This window comes from Falco rusticolus, chromosome 11 (genome assembly GCF_015220075.1).
Source record: "Falco rusticolus isolate bFalRus1 chromosome 11, bFalRus1.pri, whole genome shotgun sequence".
In the NCBI taxonomy this organism is placed as follows: Eukaryota; Metazoa; Chordata; class Aves; order Falconiformes; family Falconidae; genus Falco; species Falco rusticolus.
In genome coordinates this window covers 2,270,573-2,291,110 of record NC_051197.1, presented here as the reverse complement: position 1 = coordinate 2,291,110, position 20,538 = coordinate 2,270,573, and the positions used below count along the sequence as shown (strand labels likewise).

General features: G+C 45.4%; 1 protein-coding gene across 4 annotated transcripts in view; it reads left to right on the top strand.

The window, feature by feature from the left end:
- PDE4B (phosphodiesterase 4B) overlaps nt 1-20,538 on the top strand; it is a 215,557-nt gene that overhangs the window by 107,517 nt on the left and 87,502 nt on the right. The window contains exon 1 of one of the 4 annotated variants that reach the window (XM_037403906.1): nt 14,849-14,970. The exons of the other annotated variants lie outside the window; for them this stretch is intronic. Within the exon in view, the coding sequence (XP_037259803.1) occupies nt 14,924-14,970 (47 nt within the window). The 5' untranslated portion in view covers nt 14,849-14,923. Of the gene's footprint in view, nt 1-14,848; nt 14,971-20,538 lie in introns of those variants that run through there. 4 annotated transcript variants of the gene reach the window in all.

The following is a 20,538-nucleotide window of genomic DNA, read 5'->3' as shown; positions in this document are numbered from 1 at the left end:
CAGAGGCAGCTGTGGTTGCTTAATCTTCCTGACACAGACTGGTCTTGTTGCTTGTGCTCCCAGTGAAGGCGTGGTTCTGTGGTCCATATCGCCCTCCACTACATTTCTGCATATTGATGACTTTATTTGACATACAACAGGGCCTGCCTTCTTTGAAATCCATAATGTTAAGTCATCTGTTGCAGAACAGAATCAGATATACCCTAGAGACTGGAGGAATGAAAAACATTAGGACGCTCAGCTTCCCATCATTCAAAATGAGATAGTTTGCACACCAGCTGCTTCCTGGGATATGTATTTTCTGTGACAAGTGGGGCAATTTTCTGTCTCAGCAGGTAGATTTCTGTATACAGCCGTTGTTTAGGAGGAGCTGAAGAGACAGAGGCATGATATGAGGATCCAACACAACTCTAAGTAAATGATCTTTTCTCTCCGAACAGTAGGGGTTGAGCTGCACTTCTAATGAAGCATTTTTTAGGCGAGAGAGAGGTGTCATTTGTCAGCTGTGAATTGCCTCATTTAGGGGACTAGATCCATCTCTGAATTTTCTGCTGTTGTGTCGGTTGCTTTCGGAACAGAGAGAGAATTTAATATCTAACCTGCTCTTTGGGGAACAATGCAGCAATATATTGCATGCTGCAGCAAGAATTTGTATTTCAGCCGGCTGGCCTTCCTGTGGCTGGGGCTGGGGTGTCTGCATACCACCCATGCAGTCACACCCTGACATTTGAAAAGGTCATCACTTCTGAGTTAACTACCACTTCTTGCTTCAAACAGTGGGATCCCGACACGCTGTACGTACAAGGGTGTTGTAACACAAGTGGAGAAGGATGTTCGGCAAACGCCCGCTGGTGATGATTGCAGACCGCGCTACGTTTGTGTAGCTTTGCTGCAACTCAGGGTTGTGTATTTGTGGTCAGCCTTTAAAACACTGGTAAATGTTCTGCAACAAGGCATTATTCTTCAGTTGCTGTGTGAATAACAGAGAAGCACCAGAAATACAGGACATGTTGAGTTGCGTGTAGCCTCTGCTGGAGTCCTTTAGCCCTTTCTTTCAAGGAAGGCATGAACGACTGACTGAAGAAGGGAGAGGACATACTTTTATCAAATCGATTTAAATATGAAGGGAAGGGATGCTTATCTTGCGGGGAGTCACTTTAGCCCACAAGGTCGGAAACGTTGCTCAGCCTGGCCCTACCTGTTACATTTGTAATGTCAGTGGAACTCTGAACCTTTAATTCTGTGTTATGAATCTGTAACTGTGAATCCTTTAATCGGGTGAGCTTTGGTAGAAGGAAGAGAAGTTGGCCTCCCAGCCCTCCATCAGAAAGATGAGCAGATTTCTATGTTATCTTGTACATTATGGTGGTTTTAGTCATCTGAAGTAGTTCTGTACTTACGGAAGCAGCGGCTCCATAACTTTTCCAAGTAGGCTGCAGCAAGATCTTCAATAGGATGTTCATCATCTTCTTTTCCATACAGGGATGTCTTCTGCCCAAAAGGCTGTTTATATATTGACCTAAATATCAAAATCCCTGGTTAATAAAAATACCAGATTTACTGCTGCTTGTGGTAATATCTGGGGGTTACCTGTGCAAACACACATACCTCCCAAATCCAAAGGTGACAGGCTTGCCCTGCTGACTCAGCAGCAGCAGTACCTACATACACACACCTATTTGTGTGTGATAACATGAAGTGAAATTTAGCCTGAAGTTGCTTTTTCTCCTCTTGCCTTCCCTGCCTCTCATTACTCCATCTTCTCCTTTTTCCCTCAGGACTTCCCTGTAAACAACCTACCACAGGTTGCCCACTCCAGTCTAACAGGCTGGCTGCTGCTGCTTGTGTGAATCATGTAAGGGCATATGTTCCAGCTACAGCGCATTAATTGCCTTTTAAAGTCTAGACACCTAAGAAAACACAGTATCACAGTACAGAGCTTTATGTCTTCAAATGGCGGTTCGAGATTCACCTCTATCAGCTCTTCGCGGGAGCTGTGATTCTTCTCGGGGCAGCGCTTTGGTCATGAAGAGATTGAAACTTTAATTCAACAAGCAAGTTAAGCGCATATTCAACATTAAGCACAATAATCTTTATCCATAAAAGCCTTAAAATTCCCTTCCCTGTGATTTACCTCTGTTTGTCCAACTGATTCAATTCACAAGTGTCATGACACTTCCTTTTATTGAAAATCACTCTATTTATTGTGGAAAAAACCCTGCGGTGTAATGTTTAATCAAAAAGACATGATGGACAGAGAACAAATCTTCCTCATTTTAAAACATTAATACAAGGAAAAAGAAAATCTATCAGCAGCAAGCGAGAGAATCTCCAGAGAACAGCAAACACAAGTTAAGGGCTGTGAAAGAGTTTCACTCCCGGGTTCAGTTTTGCTGCATGGAATGTGATGTTATAATTCTGTAAATTTTGTTTTTAATGATCCATTTCCCCGAGTAGCCTAGTGGTATAATTTAACAGCAATAATGTTTTGATAATCTGTTCAGTGCATAGAAAAATACCCTATAATTTATAAAAGTATAAAAATTAACAGTAGAATTAGAGAATGGTATAAAATTACAGATTTATAGAATAAATAATTCTGTAATTCTTTGAAACTTTTTCTTAGAAAAAAATACCAACTTTACAGTAGAATGTAGTAGGTAATTATTTCCCATTTATCTTTACAGATAATTTTTTTTTTTAGAAGTCAGTTAACATCTTTCTAATTGAAACGATACAGAGATTTTCTACGGTAAAAACACTGAGGAATCATAAGCAGAATCGAATCAGCCAGTATTTTTTAAACTGTACTCTCCAGTTCCTTTTAAATAAGTTCCTTAGGCCACGTATATATACATATATTTCTAGTAGAAGGATCTACCTACTTTCTCTGACTACAGGATTTTGATTCCTGGACTATTTTCCTGTTGTGGATGTGTTTGTTAAGAGTGTAGCTCAGGGACTGCTGTAACAAAACAAGCTTTTGCCTCTGGTTCTGCTAGGAAAAACAATGCTGGTGAAAATCTCAAGAGTTTACTCTTCGGGCCATTCAGTATTCCGACTGCTGCATGGAATCGTTTGGGTTGGAAAAGACCTTCAAGGTCATTGAGTCCAGCCAGTAATCCAGCACTGCCAAGGCCACCACTAACCCATGTCCCTAAGCACTGCATCCACACATCTTTTAAATCCCTCCAGGGATGGGGACTCAACCCCTTCCTTGGGCAGCCTGTTCCAGGGCTTGACCTTCACCTTTTGGTGAAGACATTTTTCCTGATATCCAATTTAAACCTCCCCTGGCACAACTGTATGTTTATGAATGTAAAGATTTGGAAAGTGGACGTTGTGAAGACCAGCATATGCATGCTTCTTGATCCTGCTGGCTGAAACATCCATGCCAGCTCTTGCCAACACTGATACAAGAGGATCTCCAGTGGTCCAGCATCTTCCTGGGTGTTAGAAAGGATTTCACTCCTGACCACAAAAGCTCTGTAGCTAAGCCAACCAACGAATCATTACTGAGCTTTATACAGTAGTTTATTATAGAGCAAACAGTGTTTAGCTAAAAGTCGGTGCTAACGATAGTGCTTCATGCTAGGGCCTGAGTAAAGTACTGACAAGTTTCATGGGGGTGGTGGTGCTTAATAGTGCTTCAGCCTTTGTGGCCAAATGTTGTTTACAAGCAGCGGTAGCAGCAGCACACTGATGGTTATTCAAGGTTTTAAAGTCTCCTAAATGAGTAAATGTTACCTCTTGATTATTTCAGTTTTGTCTGTCGCTTAAAGGTTTGCTTTTGATCCTGGCGCAGAGTGTAGCTAAATCCAAATCTACCAAAATCTTTTAAATGGGCAAGCAATTATATTTCTTAGTGTAATTCAACAAGTTTATTGTTTTGGTTGATACAAAGACTTACTACTCCAATAATTGAGATAAGTGTGTTTTCATTGTGTTCTATTGCTAATAAAATAGTTGTGATTTAACATCTTGCTGGCTAAAAATAGCTAGACCTTGGGCCTAATTACAGAGTTTTCTTTTGCTTAAGATTGTGTGCAGTGGAGGTTGAAAGGGTTTGTTTCCAAGGAAACAAATGCACTGCACTTGCCTTGCATCAAATGTTTCCTGTAAGAAAATGCCATAACCAGGCTCCTGGGAGAGAAGAGTGTCGGGAGGTAACGGTGGCCTGTGCGGAGCCTTTTTCTAAAAACGTCTGGGTTTGTGTTTTCCTGAAGCTGGGAGCGTATTTCTCAAATCACTGTTTGGGTGCATGAAAAAAGCAGTGTAGTGTTAGCATCCTAATTGTGGTGTCTCGGGCTTTGTCACCCAGCTCGGCGGGTTTTCTTCTGTGCAGGTGTCCTAAGTGCTCTTGAAAGATTCCACAGTGCTACAGGAGCATCCTTTCCAGTTAAAAGACACCTGCTATTTTATATTACAGTTCTCCTTTTACATGTAGCTTTTATTTTCCATGTTGGATGAAGAAAGTCAACATATTTTGGGTAGACGTATTTTTGGCGGTTTATGTGGCAAGTGTACAAAAGTCTGCCTGTAGCACGTGCGATGCAAAAAAAGGGCTGAGGAGTGCAGAGGGGAGGTGCTTCTTGATTTCTTACCCTTTACTCTGAAATTTTGCTTTCTTAGGGAAATGGGAGCAATAAAAAATGGTTTAAAAATTGTAGTAATGGGCAAACAAATTGGAGAGAGCCCAGATACCAAAGTCCAAAAGTTTTGTGTGTATGTGTGGTGGTTTTTTCCTCCCAAAGTTGGAAACATTTAGGAAGAGCGTGCCTTCTCTCTGTTCCTGAGGCAGTGATATTTAGAGGGGAGGGAACATAAGTGATAAGGAGTAACGGTTAAATATATACACTCATGATGCCGGGCTGCGATGTGGACTATTCTGAGATGCATGAGTAAGTCTCTTGAAGGACTTAAACCTCTTCACGAAATCTGTTCTGGGAATAGTATTTTTTTATCATATACCATAGGTCATCCAGAAAGCCAGGCAAGAGCAATCCATAGAAAACATCACTGAGGATGGCGGGAAAGGCTTTTCCAAGGGGCGTCTCTGCCGAGAGAGGCAGACTTTGTGCAGAAAAAGTCTGTCCTTCTTACCAGGTCCGGCACGAGACAGGACTGAAACATCTCATTTTAGCCCTGGCATCTTTAGGAACTGTGTGTTTCTACCTATAGTGTTGAACTGCATGGTCAAGATAGATTAATCAGCTTTATCTGTTTGAAATTAATAGGTGTGTATTAAATGATGTGCGATGTAATTTTTCTTTCAAAATGTTATTATAATGCCAAACCAGTAAAATAAATGGATGTTTTCTGTGGGGCTTTGGCAGAGCTTGCACTCTTGAATAGCAAGAACCTCCATTTCCTGCAAAGCCTTTGCTGGCAAAAGGGAGATACTTCACCTAGTTCAGAGAGAGAGGTGCTTTGGGGATTGGTAAATCCCGAGTCTAGTCCCCTGGGAGAAGCGGTGCCTCCAGCGGCGGCGGGAGAGGTGCGTGGGTGCTGTAACACACACCGGCATTGCCCAAGGCTGCCGTACCCTGGGAATTAGATGCTTTTCTGCCACTGGTAGTAATGGCAGGAAAAGGAGTGTTATCTGGGCAAACACTTTCTGTACTGTTGCGTGATATAAACCCCTCCAGTGCACCTCTGAACAGCACACGTGAAGCAGATCCTCATGAGGCTGTCATCGAAAATGCAATGCCTGGAATAGAAGTAGATATTCCCTCAAATTCTGTCTGGGTATACCTGTTCTCTAATTAGGTTCAACAACACACTTAGAGAATAAAAAAATAATAATGACTCTAAGAAGTCCTTTCCCTCCGCGCTTCTGTATGTCCATTGTTTCTGTTTTGCAAAGCTGTGTTCCCACCAGGGAAGCTGGGAAGATGAGGGAGGTGTGTTTCTGATGGATGTACCTGGAGAGTAATGGTTCTGCGATTTCAGTGAGAACAAAATGTAATAGTCACAGAAGTGACAAGATAGGTTGCTAAATACATGGGAAGAGCAGGTTTGCAAAGAACACATCATTTTTGTTCAGGCCCATTTCAGCATGCACTGCATTTGAGATCTCTTTGCTGGGGGGTCCCAGCAGAAGGCGTTTGGATGGGTGTTGGAACATCCGTCCAGCTCATATATACATTAGTTTAATGGTCACAGGATAGCACAGGTATTTGTAAAAGACAAGGATGTATGAAACCAGTAAATGTTGTGGCCATGAAGCTGTTATCTTCTTGATATAGCTTCCAAGTATGTTTCTTCATGTTCACTAACCTTGTTGTTAAGCTGGTTAATACTCTTGTTTTCCCCTTGCTCGGCCACCGAAGGATTCGAGTGGGTTCCCCACGCTCTCTGTGCTTAGGGCCTTGCGGTTATACACGAGCAGAGAGCCAATGGAGCAAAAAAGGAGAAAGCGTCCTGCGCTCAACAAAACAGCAGATTCTTTCCTGCCCCCGAGTGAAGGAGATGTAAAACCAGACACCAGGAGCACTCAGAGGAGGTAGAGGTCCCGGCAGCATGCCTGAGCCACCCTGGAGCTCACCCATTTTGGACCTGATGCAGAGCAAATTACTGCCATGTGCTGTAGGAATTTTGCAGTGCGCTGGGCTCCGTAACAGGCATTTAAGGACAAAGCATGACTTGCTTTGTACAGCTAACTCTGGGAAATGTTCAGGGATAATGATGGCACATTCACTGTTTTCAGATTATTTTAAAATTATTACTGTTCTGATTTTTCACAGTTTTAGCATGCCAAAATCTCCAGGCTTGGATGAATGCATAGACATGCATATTATTCTGCTGCTGCAAGTTAAAATGAGAGTGATTTCAATATGAAAAAGTAACTATTGTCAATATAAGTTACTTCTTTGTTACAGAAATATAATATATCATTGAGAGGGGCGTTTCAATGTGCCAAGGAAATTATGTGTTAAACAAAACCTTAACATAGGTAAGTTTTGCAATATCGTCGTAGCTTTTTTAGTTTTCAGAAGGGGTCTGAGAAACTGAAGATTCCTTGGTTTTCAGGGTCCAAGGTATTGTATTATCTTCCTTAGGGTGAAAGTCAGGGATTGTAATATTAGCTAAAGGTCGATGAAGAGCCCTGTTCCGAGCTGCCTCCCTGTCCTGCCCCAGACGGTTGCACTCCGCTCCCACAAGGCACGCACTGCTGGTGTTCTCACTCTGCTTGCTGCTCTAAGGGCATGGTGCCTGGCGGTGGGTACAGTGGAGACAGGCTGTGCTGGCACCAGCCTGCTTTCAGGAGCTGGTGGTGGCCGTTTCATGTCCGAACAAGTGCTAAGTGGTAAATTTGCAAAGATCTCGAAGCTTCTCCTCATGGGCTTCACTTGGGATCACCACGGCCATGGCCAGTGGTGGATGTAAAATACACACTCACAAGTGAGGAAGCATATGGGGAACGTGATTAAATTTTCCTGTCTGTTCTGGGACTTCTTCCCTGTCACAAAATCAGATGTAATAGAAAATATTTTAAAATATTTTCATGCAGATGGATTTGTACTCAAAGGAAATTGAGAGCATGATGGGAGTTAACATTATGGGAGAGAGCAGAAAGGAGCAATCTGAGTGCCTGAGGAAACTGCTGCTTTCCCTTGTCTCCTGTCAGGAAATAGCTCCTTAAGTACTGCACTCCGAAATTGTCATCTGCTTGTTTTAACACAAAATGCCATCATGTAAAAATACCCCTTTTTCAGTCAAGGAGCTATGAAAGCTAATGCTTGCAAAAACTAAGCTTAAAGGGTTGAAGACACACACACACACACAAAAAAAATGTGTTGAGGGTTATAAGTCATAATATTATGACCTATGTTAAAGAGGCAGTTATTTTTTTCACATATAAATCAGTGCTGTAGATGAGGTCTGGGGAAGCCAACAAAGCTTGTTGCTGCTGGGTGCCTTCCCGCCCGCTGCCCTGGTCCTCATGCTTTATCACGTCCAGAAATCCTGTCCTTTACGTAGGTACCTAAATTGGAGTCCAGCTTTAGATGCTCAAGTCTGAAAACACCAGGGCCACGTCAGAGCCTAGGGCTGTGTTTATGGGGATTTATTACTCATCCAGAAGGCATCCAGCCTGGTGTGGGGCTCCGGTTTTCTTCCTGGCCTGCAGCAGGGAGTGGGAAGATGGGAGAGCATGCCGGCGTCGGGCGTTTGTTCTGCATCTGCTTTTCCAGATGGCTCCGCGGATGGAGGGGGGGACCCAGAGTCACGGCTTGGAAAGCTCGGGAAGCCTCATGACGCTTGATATGTTACCACCTAACTACTCTGAGATGTCTCATCTCTAATTATCAGTCTGCTTACAGACAGGTGATTATATTCTGATATGCAAGGAATTACAGCACTTTTTCTCGGTTACTTCATTTAGTTTCATCCAGGAAGCAGCCATCAGTGTTTCTTCCCTAACCGAGGTAATACAGCAACTGCATTTCCAAAGAAGTGGAGCACTGAGAGGAAATAAATTTCATCGTAGACATAAAGCCTAAGTTTCTGGTAGTTTCTGTTTCCATCAGATAAATGAGGCTCGGTTTTCGTTTAGTCACTTCGTGTGCTGCGGTGGGAACTCGCATCCCCTGCAGCATCTCTTCCACAAATTGGTTTGCAAGAGCTTTAGAGGTTGGAGGTAGCCAAAGTGGAACATAAAATTAAAGCTCCCTAAAGGTGCAATAAAATTGTAGATCAAAATATAATCCAGATGGAAACCTGTGCACTGCATGTACTTCTTCTGTATACAGCACATTCCCAGCTTTGAGATTTTGGTGTGCTCTCACCAAAAATGTGCATTCCAAACGTGTCTTCATATATGCTGTTGACATAAAATAGATAAAAACTCTCCCACTAATGAATTGCAAGCTAAGTCAGTACTAAGACCCCTTGGAGATGGTTATGAAGAGCGTGGTGCTCAGTATTCACAAGCCAGCTGCCGTTGTTGATTCATTATGTTATTTTCTGTTGGAAACTTTTCAGAAATGTTTGCTGGGAAGTTGCAGGATGGATCAAATATCAGCGAGCTGATTCTCCATGTTTTCCCCCTTTTATCAGTTTCCCCTGTTTCTTGTACAGGCTCTTTCTGACTTTCACTTACCCATGCCAGTCTGGCTCACCAGGCTGCAGTACAATGTCAGAGCCAGGTCTTGCAGGTCAATGCAGGCTCTGTGGTGTAGAAGGTGATGCGCCGCGCGTCACTCTGTGCCCGGTGCACAGTTCTCCCTGCGTGGTGGCCAGCGGCAGTGGGCAGAGAGGTCTGGGGGCTTCCCTGAGGGCAAAGGCTGTGTTCTTTTCTGAAAGCAACCACCGTCTCTCAGATTGACCAACCCGGTCTAGTGGAAGGTGCCACTGCCCATGGCAGGGGGTTGGCACTAGGTGATATTTAAGGTCCCTTCCAACCCAAACCCTTCTGTGACTCTGTGTTTTAGCACCCTTTGTGTGAACCATCTGCTTTCAAACGCCTCCTCTTCCACGTTAAGTTGCTTGGCTTGAATGTTACCCATTTGAAAATACAGTTTTATTTACGGGAAGAGAGGAAGGAAGGTGTTGGTGAGAAAGATGGAGGTGATGTGTCTGTTTCGAAAAGATGAATCGTCCTGGGGGGGCACTTTGGTTTTGCATTTGTGGAGGAAAGATTCAGGGTATATTGATAGCATCGCTCCAGAAACTGCAGTTTCCTGCTGCCAAGTGACTTCTAGTGATACCGTTTTTGGAAAACGTAAAGTGCTTGTGCCATCTCCCGCCTGTATTTATCCAGAGCTCTGCAGACGGAGTTCAATGCAGGCGTAAGGCAGTGTGAGGGAGCCCATCATTCACGTTCGGTGCCTCTTAAACACCGAGAGCACAGGTGTAGGGACTGCACCAGCTGCAGAGCAGGAGGGGAAACAGCCCTGAAGAGCTGAGTTGACAATTAAACAGTCATCTGCATTGGCGAGAGATTTCATTGAACCTCTTCCTAGTGAATACATACCTGTCATTATGCTAGCTACTTTCTGCCGTCCAACACCCAGCTTATCTTAGCCTCTTGTTGCTGCGGGGTTTTTGGCATATGTGTTTTGCAGAAGAGTCTGCAGGAGATCCAGGTTGGATTTTGGAGCTCGTAATTTCCTGGCACACCAAATTACGTGCAGGTTTCAAGTCAGCTTACAGCAGGTATAGCTTATAATTTGGTGAATAGAATTCCAAAATTCAAGAAAAACAGATTATCTTAAAATTATGTTTGATAAGCTAACTATTTTGAATGGGTATATGTTTTATGATTGCATTCCTTAAATAAGTGTATTTTTCAGTATTAGACAGAGAATACTGGTATTTAAGAGTTGGCAAGGTAATGTTCCTGGAGCAATTGGGTCAGTCCTTGGGCAGCCTATTTAAGAGAAAGAAGGAAATTAGAATTGCAAATCAGTATTTCATCATTATGAGTCAGTGTGGCCAGAAAGAAAGAATGAACGAAAAGCTTCTGTGTGGCTGAGTAGTTGGTTTGGTGCACAAGCAATCGCATCCTTTCCAAATCAATAGATAGCTTTGTACTCTGCCAAGCAGCCTGTGGCAGCGGCATGTGACAGAAGAACCCCAATGATAGAAACATTTGTGAAAGGGTCGATACTGCTCTGCAGCACAGCTAATAAAACACCGGCAGCAGCACTGGAGAAGTTTGCTTCCGAGTGGTTTTTCAAGCTTTTCCATTATACGCTAGGATGTTTGCATGTTATCCTGATTATTCCAATGTTAATAACTAGGAGGAAGATAAAATATTCCTCTAAACATATTTAGTATTCTATTTATTTCTCTGGGGTGAAACACCCAATATACTCTTGCATTAGTGTAGGGTCTTGAATCTGGAAAGAAAGTCTTTAATAGGGTCTTTAATCTGGAAAGAGATGGCATCAGATGTGCATATTTTTACAAACGTGCTGCGATTCTGGTTTGTCTCAAGATAGCAGAAATATCAGCTGATTGTTTTCAGGCTGCAGTATCTGCGCCTTTCGAGGACAGGGAACATTCCTGCACCTTCACAGCAACCTGCTGTTGATTGGGGGAGTAAAGGTAACGAAGTGCCGAAGGGCCTGGAGTGTTTCAAGCCGGCACGCTAACAGGCCAGCTGCGCAATAGCTGCGTTATGTAACTTTTCTGAAAGACATGGAAAAAAATTACATGCTAGTTTTCTAGCAAATGGTTTTGAAGAGCCTGTGCAATTTTTCACAAAACATTTGACGTGGAGCATCGCTATAGGGGCTGCCAGGATGGACCGATGGGACTAGGACTCATCATTAGTAGGGCTTGCAAAGCGTTTTATCCTCTAATTAATAAACATATTAAATAGGTAGATGTGTCACCCAATGGATAAAGATCAGAATGAACAATTTGATGGTTTTTTTGAAGTATGTAGGAGTAGGAGGCAGGGCAATCAGCAGTGCTTAGACCCAGAAGTGAGGCAGAAGGGGGTTCTCATCATAGCCCCGAGAGTTATATTCATTTATGTCATGTTGATACTGCAATTGCTAGTCTTTCATTTGGGTCTTTAGTGGAGGATAATTACTCAACTGTCTGAGAAGCTATAGGAGAAAAAGCCAGGAGAATGACTTATTATCCTTCCCACCCAGCCACCATTTGATTACTGCCATGTTCCCTGCAATTATCCACATCAAGTTCAGGATGCTAGATGAAGGGAAGAGTTGGAAACATGAAGGGAGATACCGTACAAACGGGAGCAGGGAGAGAAAATGCATGATCTCGGTGTGGTGGGATAGAAAAGAAGCAACAGTGCACATAAATGTCTGTTACCAAATCAGCAGTGAATTGATTTTGCCTTTTCACCAAGAAGAATGAGAATAATGTTGAAGGCCGATGTGGCAGGCTTTCTATTCGAGAGGGACACGCTGGTGTTCCTTCCCAGGCATGGGGGGGTGGAGGGCACAGCCAGTTTAAACCTGGCAATGTTTTATTGTACCAGCCTGAGAGCTGGGGAAGAGCTAAAAGAGCAGAATCATGTCGGGCAGGAGGGGAACACCGAAAAGGAATTCCTTTGAATCACTTGAAATCGTGAGAGTTTTCAACTTGCTGGGCGCAGAGAAGCTGGTGGAGTGACGGGTGGGAGATTTTGGGGGGGTGACAGTGGTTTGTTGCCCCCCGAGCCCACAATGTTGGCATGTCCATTGGGAATGGCCCAGAGGCTTGGGTTAAGCTCATTACATGAGCTGAATTTCTCTTATTTGACAAAAAGTAAACTAAATTTCAACCTGGCCCATGGGGGGAGTTCCTGAATGTAGCTCTCCCACAGAGTGGTTTTCATTTATGAAACCCCTATGAGGTGTATCGGTGGGTTTATGCTGCTGGGGTCGGCTAGCCTGGCGGTGAGTGCCAGGCATGTACGGAAGAAGCCTGGGATGCTGGGCTTTACTTCGCCAAAGAAATGGAGGACACAGGGGTCTAGAAATTCCCACAATATTAAGAAATGCCCTGAAATATCTTTTGAGCTGAGTTTTCAGCTATATCCAAATCAACATGCATTTCCAGCATAATAGACATCACTTTTGAAAATATAAATTCTCCTTTTGAAGGCAGTAACAGCAGAATTGCTGTCTCTGCTGGCTGCATGTATAAAATGGCCATTTGTCCAGCTGCCCGTTGTCCCAGCAGTACCATCTGCAGGCTGGGGTTGGAGATGTGCATCTGTCAGTGTATCTGTATATTTATCTCCATCCATGTATGTTTGTGGGCCTTTTTCATGTATAAGATGCATAATTCTGTAGTCTACGCGGATTATTTGCCGCTGCGTGTAAAAACTGGCTCATTTCAAAATGAATTGACCAAAGTGGAGATGCAGCAAAGCAACTGAGGCACAAACTGCATGTTAGGTATCCGTCCTCATCTTTACAGGTACTCTCACTTTTCTATTATACTTTTAAGTTGCCCCTACGTTTTTATAAAATGGTTTTTGATGTCAATAAAATAAAATATGGTTTAATGTTTCATATAACGGTTAAGGAAGAGAAGTGCACAGTTCTTTCAGTCTGGGTTTTGTCTTAGCTTTGACCGTGTTGGTGCAAACTGCTGACTTGTAACTTAGACATTGCCAGGCTACCCCTTCCTGTGTATTTTGAAATTGGATTTGAGATCTTAATTAGTAAAACAACTACTCATTCCCCTTTCCAGTTCGGACTTAACTGCAGGGTGGGGTGGTCCAGCAAGGTTCGGGTCTCGGTGTAAGGGCAGGCTCCCCGCGCCTGGCGTGCGATCCCCTGCTGGGTGCCCCGGGCTGCTGTCCCCTCTTGCCACTTTGGGAACTCCCCGCTCTGTGGGGAGGGAACATTATGCATCGGTTATGACCCCGATGAAATGTAAAGCCTGTTTATACATCGTCTATAGAAAGCCCATTTATACATGTTTGCTTATGCATTTGATTTCAGCCGATGATAAAATCCCTTCCTTTTGGTTGTCAAGGTGAAATGTCTCGAGACTTCACTGGGAGAAAAAAAAATCCAGTAAACGGCAAATTTGCTCGTACATGCTGCGCATTTCTTGACATTGAACTTTTTGTTTCCCCAACAGAGGGAAGCGCAGCATACGCTCCAGCCTCATTAGCCTAACCCCCTTCTTGCCCCCGCGCTGGGGTGGGCGGAGGCGCTGCCGGGGCAGGGGTGCGTGGGCAGGTCCCCTTCAGCATCCCCAAACCCTCGCGCTGGCACTGCTGGAAGCACTTTAAAGTCTCCTTTATTTATCCAGACCCCCCTTTGTCCCCAGGTCCCCTCCCCGGCTCCGCAGCCCCGGCGCTGGTGCAGCCTTGCTGAGCGCTGGCGGCAGCCCCGGGGTGGGTGATGGCGAGGGGCTCTGCGCCCCCGGCTGCGGAAAGCCCTGGTTTTGGGAGCCGCTCCCCGCACGGCTCCGTGGCGGCTGTCTTCCCACCACCCACCCCCTGACGTCTCGATGCACCAGGGAGCTGTGCTGGGTTTGATGTTTAGCGGCGGGATTTAGATGTAAATCTTGTAAAATTCCATTTTATGCAGAGACACACAAATCTGCTCTGGCTCAAAGGCTCTGGGTGAAGTTGCAGCTGCGGAGGTACCTGCTTGGAGGATTTTCTTGCAGGCAGAGCACCTCTCCAGCCAGGCAGAGGGAGAGCTGGAGAGGCAGCTGTGTCCAGAAACACAGACCCGTCCCTGAGTGACAGGAGTAAGGCAGAGCGTACCCGTGTCTGTGCAGAATGACCCCTTGCAGGGAGCTCGCAGCCCTCGGAAAGCTTTGCTGTCTCTTCTGGTTTAGCGGATTGGACGAGCCAGGCCTTTTGCCATAGAGACCTGCTCCCTCCTGGCTGTAGCCCCTAACCTGGGCACGGACCTGGGTCCCCCTGAAGCCGCCTGCACCGCAACACCCCAGGCATGTCATCCCTCACGTCCGTGGTACGGAGCGGGTTACGCAGGAAGGACCTGGGAGTGGAGTTTCTGCAGCATGAGAAAACTTTGATTCATCTGTGAAGGTGGTGAATGAACGAGGGATGTGACCTGGAAAGGATAAACAGGAAAATAGGGATGTTTCTCCAGCTTGGAAAAGGCTCGCTTTTTTTTCCCCTGCTGTCTCAGGATCACTGGAAGGGATTACACAAATGAGAGCAGGAAACTGCAGTCAAGGTTTTGCCAGAAATAGATTATTTTTTTTCTTCTGATATAAATGAAGAAATATGGGAGTCCGTAGAGGCTGTTCCACATGCACCCTCACATTTTGATTGCCAAGTCATTTGCATTCGTATATAAAGTGACATCCACCCTGCAATGGGAGCTGACATGTAATCACAAAGAATAAAAACTCCTGGAAACATCTACGTGCCACTGATACAACTTCAGAAAGACAGAAGTTTGAAAGAAGCAGAAAATGTACTGAATATTTTCGGACAAGTAGAAGGAAAGTATCGTCTTGGAAGATGTTAAATATTAATTTTTTACCTAATCGTCGTCATTCGTGGATTTGGTAAGTATTCCTAGGTTTTGTCCAGCTAAGGGCAGTTCTGGTGGGCAGAAGAGCTTGAAAGTCTGCAATTTTATGTTTGCAAAAAGCAGGTGCTAAAAAGAAGCATTGATAAGGATATGCGTGTTCCTCAAGCTGTAAAATTGTCAGGGTGCTTGCTGAATATTTTCTTTTCTTCTGTCTTTCCTGATCAGATTTTGATCTCACGACGCACCCTCACGACGCCTAGTAACTGGGGGGTGCGTGTGCAAAGGGTGGGAAAAGGATGGAAGATTTTGTATCGTGCTTAATTATTTTTGTTGTAAGATGTATATGAACATGAATTTTCATTTAAAAAATGACTCACTAAAACGTCTTTTCACTTGGGTGATTTCATGGTGTTACCTCTGTACCTTCTCAAGTCTGTTGTCAACTACTGTTGCATTTTAATAAGCAGATGGAGCTGCCGCTGCTGCCTCTGCTCTGATCTGGCTGTGTTAGGGCAGAGGGAGATGGGAGGGGACCTTCAAGGGCATGTCCTGCCACAGGTGCCACAGGTTTGTGCTTGATGGACTGCCCAGAAATGGGTTTCCTTTCCATAGGTAAAGGTCCGCTGTTGGAGTTAAGATATGAAGTCATTGGGTAGTGTGAAATATAGTCTTACAGTTTCAGATACCCCATCTAGTCTGTACAGCATCTTGTAAGAATATAAAATATAGAGAAAATTTATATTCTAGATGTTCAAATACTGTATTCTTTAATCTTACCTATACACATACATATTTTGGTTTTACACAGAATTTATCCAATGTAATCTTATTATTACTTATAATCATTTAACTGTGACTCTCTCTGCATTAGGCTTCAAGATGAACCTATAGCTCAGTATTTGTATATATTAATAAAAATATTGAGGGTCTGAGTCTTTAAACGGTCTGTAAAGATACACAGTCAGCTTTCCTTCTCCAGAGCTCAGAGTCTGCTCATCAAGCAGAGCCATGTGTGGTGTTTCAGGGACAGGAGAATGGAAAGGTAAATATATAAAGAAGAGGGAAAATGCACTACTGTATTATTGGAAGACCTCTGGTTAAAGCAGATGTTAAGAAAGGAAGAAACAAGGACCACCTGGAAACAAGGAGGCAGCAGGAAGGGGAAGGAAGGAGGGTCCCACCAGTTGCTTGAGTTGTCCATGCGAGGTGTTGTACGTCCTCCCCATCCCAAGGACCCGTTTGTGTTAGTGTGAGGTTTTCTTCATTAAAAAAACCCAACAGCATCTGTCATTACATTGCATAGACATTAGGGCTGTGTCTTCCGCACTCGGTGCGGCGCTGGTGAATCGATAGATAGCTGAGACGAGGAAGATTGCTCTTTCTCTGCTGCGCTGTGGGTTGGGGTGGACGGCGAGGTCATTCTCCCTGCTGCTGGCCATGCCGTCCTGGCAGAGCTGCATCGGTGGCACAGTGCTGCCCTGGCACCCTCTGCCCTTCTGCAGGACAGACCTGGTGGCACGTGTCGCCTCCCCTGTTGGCATGGCGGCTGTGTGCTCAGGAGGGCAAAGTGTGCTGACAGCAGGAGCTCCTGCCCTGCTGAAGAGGTCCAGCACGTGCTGCTCACGTGGGCGTGCTGGCGACCTTACCGTGTTCGTGCTCTTTGACTCTGGTATTTGCTCCCAGGTTCCCAGGCAGCTGCAATGCTTGCAGAGTAATAAGGACCGTGCAATGAAGGTGTCAGATGTACAATTGCTGTGCAGCACGTTGCACAGTCTCGTAGTTTCAGACAAGCACATTGCCCAAATTTGTCATCTTTGTACCAAAATCCTTCAGCTTTCCTTTCTCCATACATGCCCATTTGTCTGCAGCGGTAGAGGACAGTTCGTATGTGATACCCAGGTGTGCGCGGGAGATCCTAGGAGCATCTTGGCAAGCAGTGGCCACGGGATTGTCAAAATCTGTATAACATTGCCCCTGCAAAATTGTTTTTGTGCACGAGTTATCTCCAAAGGCACCTGGCCATGAGGGATGTGTTTTGGTGCTGGCAGATCAGGCTGGGTGAGCTCAGGGAGGAGGATGCGCCTTTGCTGGCAGCTCTCAACATCGTGCCAGATCTGAAGGACGGGTATAAGTGAGGAATCATGTGGCTGCACCTGACACAGTGGCAGGTTGTTGCTGAGCGTTAGCAGAATCCATATTAGATCTATGTAGATACAGAATTATCACCACAGCTTCCCCTTTTGGCAGGGGGAGTTGTTGGCTGGATTTAGGAAGTTCCTCTTGAGACGGAACCCCAGTAAGCTAAGATTGAGGGGTATTGGATCAGGAGGAAAGGGGTGGGAAGCATTAAGTTGATTTGCCAGAATTACAAATGCAAGGAAGAGGAGAGACTGTGTGCGTTAGTTATGGACAGTGCCAACACCTGCACAGAGCAGAGGATGTCACAGAAATAAGCGTTTCATTCAGAGAAAGGAGACATACATTTTTGTAGCTGCAAGAGCAACATAAGTAATTTTAGCTTGAGGAAGTGCAGAACTCGAATAAAAGCTCAACACCACCATAATCCTGAGAGGGGGGGCTGTCAAAGATGGGTCCCGGAGACAAGTGGAGCTATTGGAGCCCATCGGATCAGTTGGAGAAGTTTCAGGTCATTTAAAACTGTACAGCTCAGAGGGAGCCCTGCCACTGTGTTGATTTACAAAGGAGAGGATAGGCGTTAGCCTATAAAGATTCACTTAACCTGTGCGCAGGTGGCGATAAAGCACGTTCTTCGCCCCGTGCTGGTCTCATAACAGTTTCAGACTGAGTCTCGCCAATCATGACCATTGTAACCGGCTGGTTGCTTGTTCAGGGCATGCGTCGTGGCTGAAATTCATTAATTACTGCTGGCCATTTGCACTGTATCTTCAGGCACTTTGTTCCTCTAGTAAGTTTTCAGTCCTCTTCTGAACTTGTCTTTCCTCTGTCCCATCATGCATAAGCAAACTCTTCAACTAAAATTTAAAAAAAAAAAAAAGTATTGTAGATGCTGGTGGAAGCATAAGTGTTCACTGATCTGAACTGTCTAAAACACATTAATTAAATTAAACAAATCAACCAAGTAGCCATTCGCTGCCAGGTGGGTATGCAAGTGAACAAATAACTGCTCCATATTGCAGAAGAGTTGTCAAAACCAGATCCTAACGAAGCATTTCAGAGAGGCTGTTTTAAACGGTGCAGCCTGGGGCCAGCTGGGACGGCCTCTAGGTTCAGAGCAGCGGGTTCTCCACCAGGTTCAGTGGCCCAGGCTGCCCGCAGCAGCTGTGGGTGCCCCATCCCTGGCAGGGCTCAAGGCCAGGCTGGACGGGGCCGGGAGCAGCCTGGGCTGGGGGGAGGGGGCCCTGCCTGTGGTGTGGGGTGGGACTGGGTGGTCTTGGAGGTCCCTGCCAACCCAAACCATGCTGTGAGTCTAAGTTCAGGAGAGGAGCTGGTGGTTCCCGTCCACACGTGGGTGATGTGAGGCATTGGTTGCTGCTGCTTTTCGGTGGGGAGAGGGGAGTGCTGTGCTGAGGGATGCTCTGGCTGGACTGGGGCTTTGGAAGCTGTCTGGGGAAACGGAGAATAGTTGTCAGCAGCTGAGTGCACTGGCATATCAGTTCTTCTAAATGCATGGTGGAGAAACGGGAAACTCCGTGGCCGGCGCTTGTTCATAGGGATGTTTTAAAACTCCTGTCTGTCCCCTGCACAGTGCTGAAGGGCAGCTGCCTTGCGCCGATGGGCGAGTAGAAAAACTCCGGAGACAGTGAAGCGGTGCAGGGAAAGGGCAGGGCTCTGCTTCTGGCTGACAGCACGGGCATGGCCTGGAGGGGCTCCGCAGCCCGCAGGCAGCTACAGTCCGCGGGGCAGCTGCTCCTGGCCGATCCTTGTGTCAGGACTGAAATACCGACATCGTTATGGTAGGGGTGATAAGCACAGTGTGCAGAACAGCCACCCTGACATTAACACTTCCAGCTCCGTTGGTTGTTTGCGGTTGGAGATAAGGCTGGAAGTACTTTTCATACTGCGGTGCCGTATATACTGACTACGATTTTTATTTATTTTTATTTATTGAGTTTTGAAGTACTCAAGTTTTGGTCCGGGAGTGAATACTCACCAATACTGTGGGTAAAAATCTGCTCGACCTTCAAGTTACCTTGTTTTCGTGGGGCTTAGCTGTGACTTTAGATGTACTTGAAACATTTTGGTTGTCTTCACATATTAATTCCTTAGCCTTCTATAAATAGGTAGTGTCTTCAACAAAGAAATGATTTATATGCAGAGGGTAGGTTTGAGAGACAGAACTCAAAAATCTGTAGGCACAATTTAGAAAAAGAAGGCCAAATATTTCTCTTGTGCTCACAAATGGCTGTAGGAAGAATAAAGAATACGCTCTTGAAATGTGTCTGCAGCGAAGACAATGCCTGGCTGAAACGAGATTTTGAACAATAAAATAATGGGGATTTAATTGAGTCTGAGCAATGCAGTGTTTGCTTTCACTGTTAGAAGAGCTGGTTACGGAGGGATTCTGGTGGAGGAATGGTGCTTGGTATTTAGTGACCTTTCCCTTCCCTTCATGCTGTATCTTTTCAAGTTGTTCCTGGCTATATTTTCATGCTGGTTTTGCAAGGCAGAAGATAAAAGTTAGAGCATTTGAGGCTGCTAGTGTTGTCTTTACATTATCATATTTATATTCATTATCTCAACTTCCAGTTAAATAATCTGTGTCACTTTATTTGGATGGCAAACTCTTTTTAGCCAGGTTAATGTATATCTAGATCTGTCATGCACGCGTAGCTGTTTCTCCAGTTTCTCCTTCTCCTCCTGGTTGACTTGTCTAAGACACAGAAGCCCAAGTCCTGACGTGACGCAGACAGCCCTCGCCGTGTGGGTCCTGTCAGGGTGAGCCTGGATGGAGGAGCTGCCCCGGTGGTTCAGCAGACCCGCCTGGCTTCGGTGGGTCCCCAGGGAATGCCCTTTGGTTTAGGTGGCATCCAGAGATGACCAGGAAGCCACGTGCTGACTTTGTTACACAAGCCCAGGTTCTCCTTGAACGCTTTTAGAGAAGGCAGTGGTCTTCATCCTGACGAGGGGGGATACCATTGGTGCTCCACTGGCTTGCAGAGCTCTGCTGATTAGCTTCCCTGCTCTGCAACCTCTAAGCATGCTTCTGTGTCTCTGATTATTTTACTTCCCTCATCACCATTGTGTATAAGCTTGAGAGATTATTTGTAATAGTGCTGCAGAGAGTTAAGATAATTTTATTTCATTTTATTTCTTCCTACGTGATCCTTCCCACCCACCCCACCCCACCCCCACTCCCCTGGCCCCCTGCCCCCCCCTCCTTCCCTGCTACTGCAGCCGTGCCCTGAGACCATGTCCTGGCCACCATCACATTTCCACCGCTGATACCCGTTCCTCCCAGCATCTCCCCCTCACGTGCTCCGAGATGCTGTCTGGCTCTTCAGACAACCGCTGCGCAGAGCGGTCCTGTGCTGCACCCCGGCTCACGCAGCCAGATTTAATGTCTCAGACGAGAAGGGCTGGATGAGCTGGGACAAACCCTTGATGAACCGAGTGAAATGAG